Below are 10837 nucleotides of genomic sequence, written 5' to 3' on the forward strand. Positions count from 1 at the left end.
CCTCAGCCTCCCGAGTAGCTGGGACTAAAAGCGGCCGGCACCGCGTGAAGGGCATTTTTAACAGTACTGACTGCTTGATTCCTTTTCTCCCACCCAGATTTCTCCCACCCAGATTTCTCTGATATTATTGGAGCTTCACATTCTCTTTAAAAGCATTATTCTCTAAAAGGAAAAATGCTCATAAGAAATTAATCTAGTAAACCCATAAGAAATGCCCAGCTAATATTTAAAGGTTAAGTTTGAAAAATAGATTCTATAAGTGTATTTCTAGACAGGTCTAAATGTGATGTGACAAAGGCTACTTAATTATGGGCTGAAAAATAAAAGAAGCCATTGATAACGTAACAGCATGAAATGATAGTCATAGGTGCATGCATTTCACTTTTGAAGTTAAATCTTTACCAAATGATGTTCATTTTTTTTCTTTTGTTATTAGAGAGTGAGCAGAGTTCTGTAGGAAAAGCCATTGTCTAGCTGTGAGACATTATGCAAGCCACTTAAGCTCTCTGGATATCTTTTTTTTTTTTTTTTCCTTCGAGGCTGAGTCTCACTCTGTCGCCCAGGCTGGAGTGCAGTGGCACGATCTCAGCTTACTGCACCCTACGCCTCCCAGGTTCAAGCAATTCTCGTGCCTCGGCCTCCTGAGTAGCTGGGATTACAGGCATCTGCCACCAAGCCCAGCTAATTTTTGTATTTTTAGTAGAGACGGGGTTTCATCATGTTAGCCAGGCTGGTCTTGAACTCCTAACCTCAAGTGATCCACCCGCCTCAGCTTCCCAAAGTGTTGGGATTACAGGTGTGAGCCACCACGCCCAGCCTGGAAATCTAAAAGTGTTCATCTCTAATGTCATTTTCAATATTAAATTCTACAATTCCTTCACACTATAGTCAACCTAATAAAAATTCAGTTATATTAAAACATGGAGTTAGGAAAACACTGGAAATACATAATAAATTATCGGTAACCTTTCATTTAATAAAGGGCCTTCTTTCACTTTATTTTCAAAATAGCAAGCTAATAAGTGAAGGAATAAGTAACATTTTAAACATTAGCAGAATACGATTGTCAGAATTTTGTTTAATTACAGTTACATTTCATCACATGATAACAAAAATATAAGAAAACCAAGTAATATTACAGTGTTAGCTTTATTAAATAACTTGTGGGTAAAACCATCAATTTTGTTGTTCAAAATCTCAATCATGCAAAGTTGTGATGTAAAGTAGTAGTTTTGAACTGCTTTACCTTTAAGTGATGGAGCAAATTTTAATAGTGCACAACCTCATAGCAATATCATTCGTAAATTTTTTAGAATTATGAATAAGACATTGTTAACAATAGATTAGGTTTATTTATTGATGGTTAAGAGAAAAACTATGACTTCAGAAGAAGATAATTCTTCAATTATGTATTTCATGTATCTTTACCAAGGGGAAAAATCACACAGACAGATTTAAAAATAATTTAATTTCCTAATTTTATTATTGCCTCATTATTATAATATTTTCTGTTCTGCCAGAAATTCACATTTCAGTTCCAGGGACAGCTGTTGCTTTTTATCTCATCCCAAAACACAGTTCAGCTAGTTTTTAAGTACAGATGTCCCCAAATTATCATTTATCTAGAATAGATTGTTACTAAAAATGAAGTATGCCAAATCATGTATTTTCCAACAGAAGTACATTTATAATGGGTGTTTTTTTTCTTAACAAGGGCCTAATGTCCAAAGTTATTTCTTATCAAAATGATCATAAACATTATATTGAACCAACTACAAATGACATCCCTTTATGATGTACAGTATAAGACTTCACAAAGTATATATAAATTAATTAAATAAAGATTTACAAAAAGCAAATATATAACACATTATTTAATATATTTTAGAGAATCATAGGGATAAGGATTTTGCAGGACGGGGTAATTCTGTGTGGATCTATTAAGGAAAAGGTAACTTCAGTGGAACACACAGAGTGGGTCAAAAGCCAAAAATGTGTGTGTGTGTGTGTGTGTGTGTGTGTGTGTGAGTGTGTATGTGTGCGTGTGTGTCAGCATGCACTAAGGTTGGGGTGGAGGGGGCCTCTGCAGGTCTTGGAAAGTCTCCTGTCATCTGCAATAAAGATGGAACTGGCTTTTATGTCAGGGAGCAGCCTGGGTTGTTGATGTCCTTGATGCACTGCTTGCTATAACTAAAGTAATACAGTATCTTACAACTGGAAAGAATCATACTCTGTTACCAGTTTTCACGACAAAGTTGGAGCTCCTCCACTCCACCCATTGATACATATGTCTATATTTTTATAAGAGTAAGCATTATTTCTTGAACTATGCACTGTACATGTGAATCTGAATTTGATTTCTAATTATTATTTCATATTGACTTATATTTTGTTAATTTCTGATGGATATTTAATATCAAGATACTACTATCATTTTGTTCTTTATTTTCCCTGGCTTTCAGTCCCTCTGTAAAATAGTTAATGATCTGGAACTACTTTCTCAACCATTTTCAGATGTTTTCTTTGAGAGAAATCCTGCAGTGACTTAAAAACATACAATCATTATCTCAGTTTCCTTCTTTGCCTGACTTTGGGTTTCTGAATTTCAGACACCCAATACTAAGCAACTCTTTTGAGGCTGTGGGTCTCTTGAGGGAATTAATAGAACAATTCAGTCCTAACATTAGCACAGCAACAGGCTGAGGGTGTAGACCTTGCTCCATTCGATGTTCAATTAAGTGCAGAAAGGGTTGATTTTATGCTCACAGTCTAAAATCATCCCAATAGCAGGAAAGAGGGAGGAACTTAATTGTTTCAACAGCTAACGTGGGCCCCAAATAATGATTAGAAAATTTAAATCCATTCATTCTTCTGACAATTGGAATGTGGAGTTCAGACTAGGGAAACAGGCATGGAAGATAACTTTTTTAAAAAAACTTACTAGTTAAACACAATTGTAAGAGGGAATATTTCTACTACAAATGTATTTTTCCTCTCTCCTTCAAACATTAATACTTATAAGATGTTAAAATCTTAAGGTAGGAGAAAAATGTCTGAAAATTACAAGTATAATGTGGTTTTCATAGTATTTAGTAATTTTAACGTATTTCTTATTTATCTAAACTTCAGTTAATTAAAATCATTGTCTACTGAAGTTTATCAGGAAAAACCTATTGTATAAGGTATTATAAAAAAAAGGAATTTCCCCAATTTTTGTTGATAATGGAAGCTTCTTGAGGCTCACATGAAAAAAATGTAGCCCTGATGTTATCAATTATGCAACAAAGTTGTGACAAATGCCATAAATAATGACACCATAAAGTGCTAGAAAGTGATAAAAATTCCAAAAATTATAATCAATTACTATGTGATTGTGATAACTTAGTAGGGCTACTAAACACAAACACCTAATTAATGTTTTTTAGTTTGACTACCACTTTAGGATAAGATTGAATTTCAAAGAACTGGATGACAATATACGAGTAAATAAAGTTTATACCAATCATTCATGAGCTACCAGAAATCTAATGAATTGCCCCATAACGCCTCTCTACTGGTAGAGTTGGTGATGAGTTCAGCAAGAGTAGAGGCATCTGAAAATCTGGGAAAACACTTAAATGTACAAGGGTTTCTTTATTTTGAGGCCATGTGGCATTTCTCAGCTCCCACTACGTCAAACTGGGAGACGCCCTGGAGCCAAGGAAACATTCCTAGACCAGGAGCCTGAAACTACGAGAAACGATTCTTGGCTCCTTCTTTGCCTTTAAACAAATTACAACATCCATGGGTTTCAGTTTTCTCCTAAGAGAAACACAAAGTGGGACTTTATTCTACATGACCTTTAAGGGTGCTTCTAGATCTAGCTAGCATTCCACCTGCCTGGAAAATGTGCCCAACTTCCACAAGACTCTATAAACTGTCTAGTGCCTCCTCTGCTGGCGTAATTGCACAAATGCTACAAGATTCACATCCTTGAGTAAGAAGGTAGGGATCTGTGGCAGATCCGGAGAAAATGTGGGCAATCTTCCAAATATGTTTATAGAGAATGCACACACGAGAGTGTTGATCTCGTCTCACAGATCCAGCCCTGCCCACCAGTCTCACCGACAATTTATGTTCATGATAAAATTCAAATGAGGTTGGCTATATAAAAGTGATTCTCATGTTCCTGAAGACACATTTTACCGTGGGGACTTGGTTACACATTCTTTCTTGTTAAACGTTTTGCAGTAAGCCGAAAGACGCATCTTTGTTGGGAATGTAGTGTCTTCCTCTAGTGACATGAAGACATAAAGCAACAGATGTCCTCCGTAAGTTGCATACTTAGTATGAGGCGACAGGGAAGAAGGCCAAGTCCGTGACACCGGCCTTGGGTTAGAATGTTAGAAAGGTAGAGACCAAGTGTTACTCTGGACATTTAATTGTATTCTTTATCATTTAACCTGAATTGTTGCCTTCATGACTAGTTGCCATCCTTCCTCTCTATTCCCTCCATGGGAAACTGCACTTCATAAATTTCATAGTCTACAAACACACACTCCATGAATTTCATAAGCTGAATTTGTGTGGCATGTCACCCACTGTTACAGCTGTTAATGCATATCCAGTGGCAAATTTTTATCGATTTTGAGAACGCTGTGTTTGGGAGATCATATAGTTAATGACTGATGAAGTAATTTGAAATATTTGAAATTGCAAGGTATTTACAGACATGAGCACAGGATTGGAGAAACATGTATAATTTTCACTTTGTGCAGTCTTCAATATAATATTTTAAAATAAAACACAAATTGTTAAAGCCCTGAATCTCAGTTCCATTAGGTGTATACTGCCCACTCATTGTGCTGTTACAATAACCAAAACTGGAATACAATTTTTTAGGAGAATATCATTTCCTTAGCTTGTTTTCACTGTATCACTAATGGCCAATTTTATTAAATGGCTCAAATAATCTAGGGAGTAGGGTCCCCATGCTTTTTTTTACAAAGTTTTCTGAGATACTGGCCAAACAAGGAGGGGCACACATCAATTTTTATGATGTGTTTTTAATATCTACAATAAAGATATGACATGCAATAAACTGGATCTGTAGAAACTACTACTAACAATGTAAAGTTATTTATCAGTCCACTGTTTCTATACTGAATAGACGGTATAAGAGGTTCACCATTTTATAGGTGATGTAAGATTTTCAAACCTAATTTCCCAATGAAGACAGAGAAGAATTGTGCAAGATACTAGGACTAGTTCTCTAGTTTCTATTTGGTGAAAAAGGTGAGGTTTATGTTTTATAAACATGTTTCCATCGATTTCACATGCTCTATCAAACAGCATCTTCCCTCAAATATAAATACATATTTCTTATTTTATTGATTTCAAATTATGGCAGTGGCCAGAACCTATTGATTCATACATATTTGCAACCTGCATAAATAAATTAGTTCTGAGTGCTTATTGTTTGTTCAATAAGTAAGTGAAAGATGTGTTTTCTTTTCTACCTCTGCCCCCACCCCCCAGAATGGGAAACTATTGGATCAAAGTTGTTTTGTACTTTCCTGCATTTTAAGTGTAATGTCATGTGTCAATCATGTGTACATTAATTAATATTATCAGAAGAAAAAATTGGGAACATAAAAAGTAAGTCCCCTCATGTAATCTTTCAGTGAAATGGATACCTCCTGTAGGCTTTGTCTGTTTTCAGAACTGCTATTCCTTACACTAGGTTCCTTTATCATTGGTCTCTTCCAACCTGATGCAGAAATGGTGACCATCTATTTATCTGTACAAATCTGAATGGAATTCAAACTGAGTCATTTTCAGAAGGAGCCAAAAGGTATCTTTGGTTCATAGTAATTCCTCCCTCACATTGAAAAAGACACATATATTAAAGATATCATACAATTTTTGAAGGGAGAAATGACTTACAAAGTGTCGAGGCATCCCCAGTCAAAAACCTACGAGCTCAAGCGAGTGGTGTACGTATCCCTGACCCTTCTGGTTGCTCCAGTGAAACTGATTTTATGAAGTTCCAGGAGACTGATACAGTGACTTTCCATCTTTGGTTCTGGTAGAATATTTATCTGTTTGTTCTTTTTATTACAATGAACACTGCTTCATGTCAAGTATATTAGGTTAATATAAGTTCTCCTATCTGTTCATTTAGCAGTCTTGACTCAGCTACAAGTGTGAGTGTACTTGGAGGAGTATGCTAGAATTAAGCTCCAAGAATGTACCATGAGATAGATGACAGCATTATTCTCATTGTGATGAGATCTGGTTAAAAACTTGGGAAGCAGATTTCTCTCACACCCTCTCTTTTTACGACATCGTTTTCAGAATGAACTGGACCAAGGTTATGCCCGATCTTTGGTGCTCCTTCAGTTACATTCATTGGTAATGATCAGAATCAAATGGAGTTCTTGAAGCAATTACATGCAGGTATTTGTCTCCTAAGAAACAGATGCAAGAGCAGACTCTTCTAATTAGCAGAATCCCTCCCTGGACTCGCTGTTTGTGCTTCCAGCACATGAATAAAGCTGAGTTGTGAACCAGGACCCCTGAGGGCCGTTCCCCATAAGTCCCTTGTAGAAACTTGTGGTGTCTAAGCAACAGCTCAACTGAGTGAGCCGGCGAGAGGCTCGCTCTGAATGTGGCCCCACTAGGAACTGTGCTCAAGTGGTCTCAGCTGGGAGTTGCTCTGGTGTATTTGACTAAAGACATTTCAAAAGCAAATACCATGTGCCAAAGAAATTCACAAGTGTTTAACCCCAAAAGCTATGATTTCAAGGAAGGCTGTACAGTTGTAGGAACCAGTCATCTGCTCCTCTGCTGTGTCAGCAAAATTCACAGTGCAGAGAACTTGGGTAATTTTCTTTTTATCCCTGAAAGCTTAGGATAATTATTTTTTGCAGCCGCATTAACTCTTATGATTAGTATCTTGATGGGGTTTTCAGACCTAGTGGAGTGATTTGGAGAGCGTAGGTAGTTGCTGTAAGTGCACATTTATCTAGGAGGGATCCGGAACCACTTTTATTTGGTAGTAATTCACTGAAATGAATTGTCAGTCTGCAGTCAAGCTATGGATAGGGATGAAAAGACCACTCATCGGAGATCAGCAAAAAAGGTACCCTTTCAACAGACTAATTTGGATAGTTTAAAATTTTTTCCTATTAAGAAAAAAACAACAAAAAAAAAAAACAACAAAAAAAGCTGGGTTTTCATCTTGCGTGACCTGAGTTCACTGTTCTTTAAACCCGCCCTAGAGTATTTGAGAGATAACCATCTTAGGCACAAAGCGTCAGATGATTCAGGCAGGATAATTTTTATTTTTACTTGAGTTAACTTCAAAATTAAGGGCAAATATATCTTTGTTGACCTGAATTAGCCAAACTCTTTCAGTCTCTGTGGAAATCACTACCTCCCTTTAAACACTGTAGGTTTGTAATCAGTGTCAGGGATGATGAAAATTATATTTGATCCATTTCTTATAATCTCAGACAACCTGTGTCCAGTAAAAGAAAAAATAAAGCCCTGCAAGTTCTGGTTACACAGTAAATAATAAGCCCTCAGTGGTTTTCTGAGAACAGCATCTATGGCATTTTAAATATTGGTATCCACAATCCTGTGCCCATTTTGTTCTTCTCTTTATTGCAAAATAGCTGAGTTCTTTTTAGGTGTGTTATTTCTTTCCTAAAGAGTTTTTCGTTTAGAACCTCTCTTTTCTCTCAAGGTTAAATGGAAGCTGATCAGTATTCACACGGAAACCTCCTCACGTAGCTCAGGCGGACGGCCAAAGGGAGTAACATTGTCAACAACAAGGAAACACTCATCAGAAAGACAGTGTATGACATGACGTGTAGGACAGCTGGACTGGTTCTTTTGCTTCCGAATGTTCCCCTTCTCACATTTTTGCTTACACTTGTCATGGGAACAGACTGGATTACATACACTTTTGCTAATAAGAAGCCTTTTTCTTTTTTACAGCACTATTTTTAAAATAGCTATTCAAGATAACAATCTTAATTTTAATGCACCAAATTATGGTTTTCAACAATTTAAGTGAGCATATCCTGTCACCCTCAGCACATGTTTGATATATACTTGTTATATATAGATGGATATAGCAATACCCATATTTGTCTACACACACACACACACGCACGCACGCACACACACACACGAGTAGAGCTACAGGGCCCTGCTTAATAGTGTGTTCTGAATTTCATGTTCCTTTGTCACTGGGTTTATTTATATGTAGCTATGATGTCATTTGTAGAGCTTACTGTATTTGTCCCTGTCAAAACTTTAAAAGCCACAGAGCTTGTGGAGGGTCACCACTATGTCTAAGGACAGACCCTGTGCTCAGATGGGAGGACTACGCTGTTAGGTGAGAGGTGCCCACCACCCAGGCATACCCCAGTGTGGGCAACTCTTCCCAGTGCTGAGGCTTCTGCTACTGTCAGACCCAAAGAATTTTGTTTATTTAAATAACTGTTCATACGATTTGGATTCTATTCATGTAAAACATAGATTCCCCCAAAGAAATTCAATAAATAAAGGACTTAGCCACTGAATCAAGGAAGCAGAACTCCAGTTTTTAACCTTCCAATGGAACTGGGGCTAGAGCAGACCCATTTCAATTTGTACTGCAATTGGTCTTCCAGGAGGCAGAGGGTGCAATGACCCCACAGACGGGTCCAGGACAGACTGTCTCTCTAGTCAGCAGCGGCTCTCTGTGTGTCATTGGATGAGGCTGGAGCTGTAGCTGAAGCCATAGCTGCTGGACCGCGACAACGGCTGCTGGGCCTCTTCGCTCTGTTCCGGGGCGTAGCTGGGAAATGTCTGTGCACGAGACATCTTTGAGGTACCAAACCCATGACCTAGAGAGGAAGAAAGGAGAGCTCTACTGAGAAACAGATTCAGAAGCACAAAAGATAGACTATCTATATCTATCTATCTATCTATCTATCTATCTATCTATCTATCTATCTATCATCTATATTCATCTATCATCTGTCAATATCAATCATCTATCGTCTTTCTATCAGATGTCTATCAATCTATCTCTCTCCGTTTTTAAGAACAATAAACAAGGCAGCAGCTTTCATATCCTCAATATTGAGCTCAAAATAAGTTGGTAAAAATTGAGCAATTTTGTTGCCTTGATTCTTGATGAGTTAAAATGTATTCAGAGCTCAATATTTCCTCCAAATGTACTTTGCCAAAAATTCTGGATGCCAGAGAGCTAGGTAGATTTTCTAGGGAATCTCAACCTTCTACTGTTCTTCAGCTTTTGAAATAAAAGCAGAAAAGCTTTTCCCCAGAAAAAGCTGTTTTTGATGGAAAGCCTATAAGCTGCTTTCTTTTCCTTTATGCTCAATTTCAGTATACACAAGAAAATTACACACTTTCTTAAAATCTCTGGGAACAGGCAAGCTGTGCTTTACCCTAACCGGTAACCATCAATTATCAGGAAAAAAGCTTTTACAATGATAGAGGTAGAGATTCTGACTTATCCCAGCGGGTGTGTGTCACCGTCACTGAAATCACTTCATGATATGGTTAAACCAAACAATTAAGCTTGATGGTTACCAAAATGGCCTAAAAGTTAAATTCCACACAAAATACATTTAAAGAAAATTCTATCTATGCTTTTGGTTGTTCAGCTGCACCCCTGCCATGAGAAATAGTCTATCGCAAACCAAAAACAGAAGTGATTACCGAAAACTTTTCAGAATGCTAACAAAGTACAGAGAAATGCATGCATGCATGCTAACTAAGGCTTCCGATGAACTTTCCAGTCGTTTCCTCATCTTTATTTATTTGTTTTTTTCCCCCTTATCCTTTTTAAGCCAGCAATTATTCTTCATACTTGAGAATGATTTGTATCTAATGGATGAGCTTAGAGGGAGAAGAAAAATAGATGTAGTAAGTCACGCTCTTTCAGAGTTTCTGTTTTACCCGAAGAAGGGGCTGTGCTGAGTCTGATTTGTGTGTTACTCGATCGCTTGGACGAGGAACACAGAGAGGACAATCTGTGAACGCCGAGCACCGACCATCTCTGTGTCAGGCTCCTCAGGTGGCTCTGTCCTTGGCAATGTCACTCGCTTTAAGCCTGTTTTATTGCCAGGTGTGTTTGGCGACGTGGAAAATACTCTCTCAGTGTGGGAAGCTTGGTATGCAGGGAGGAAACGCAAAGGAACTGGGTAGTAAAAGGCTAATTAAAACGGAACCACTTAACCACTTAGTGGTAGAAACACTTAAACGTCAAAATACTGGGAGAAAAATCTTGCATTAAAAAAAAAGTTATTTTAGATTCACGATGTCTTGCATTCTGTTGCTGTCCACATCAAGGAAAGCGCACCAGGCTCACCAAGAGCGGATCAAAGAGAAGAGGGGCCTTTCCCTCGCACTTCCTGCCCCACACCCCCGGCTCTGCCAGAGCCAGTCCTCTTGAGTTTCCAGAGCTTTCTGCCCCACAGCGCCTGGAGGCTCTACTAGTCCCTCCCTTCCCTCTCTCCCAGGATCCTGCCCTGCTCTCCTCGCCTGGCTTGCAGGCCTGAGGGTAGTGACGCTTCCTGCTGTTGCGCATGCCCGCATTTTCTCATCGGTTCCCCCAGCTCTTTAAGCAGCCTCCTCATCAAATTCTTTTAATTTCAGCAAGACCCTGATGATATAGCGAAGGAAAAATGAAGCAGGACAGAGGAGAGGAGGAGTCAGAGAGTTAAAGGATGGGTTAAGGTAGTGATTAGGGAAGAAGCTAGGAGAGGAGTTAGGGGAGGGACCAGGGGAAGGGGCTAGGGAGAGACTGGGGAGGAGTTATGGGATAGACTAGGGG

The 10837-nt window shown here is 38.3% G+C and overlaps 2 protein-coding genes across 2 annotated transcripts in view; one reads left to right on the top strand and one right to left on the bottom strand.

Annotated features, from left to right (window-relative positions):
* Positions 1-10837, top strand: part of CD226 (CD226 molecule) — a 128947-nt gene that overhangs the window by 111927 nt on the left and 6183 nt on the right. The window lies entirely within an intron of this gene.
* Positions 968-10837, bottom strand: part of DOK6 (docking protein 6) — a 422926-nt gene continuing 413056 nt past the window's right edge. Inside the window, exon 8 of the mRNA XM_023224190.2 lies at positions 968-8879. Coding sequence (XP_023079958.1) covers positions 8740-8879 — 140 coding nt within the window. The 3' untranslated portion in view covers positions 968-8739. The remainder of the gene's footprint in view (positions 8880-10837) is intronic.

Source organism: Piliocolobus tephrosceles, chromosome 18 (genome assembly GCF_002776525.5).
Source record: "Piliocolobus tephrosceles isolate RC106 chromosome 18, ASM277652v3, whole genome shotgun sequence".
Taxonomy (NCBI): domain Eukaryota; kingdom Metazoa; phylum Chordata; class Mammalia; order Primates; family Cercopithecidae; genus Piliocolobus; species Piliocolobus tephrosceles.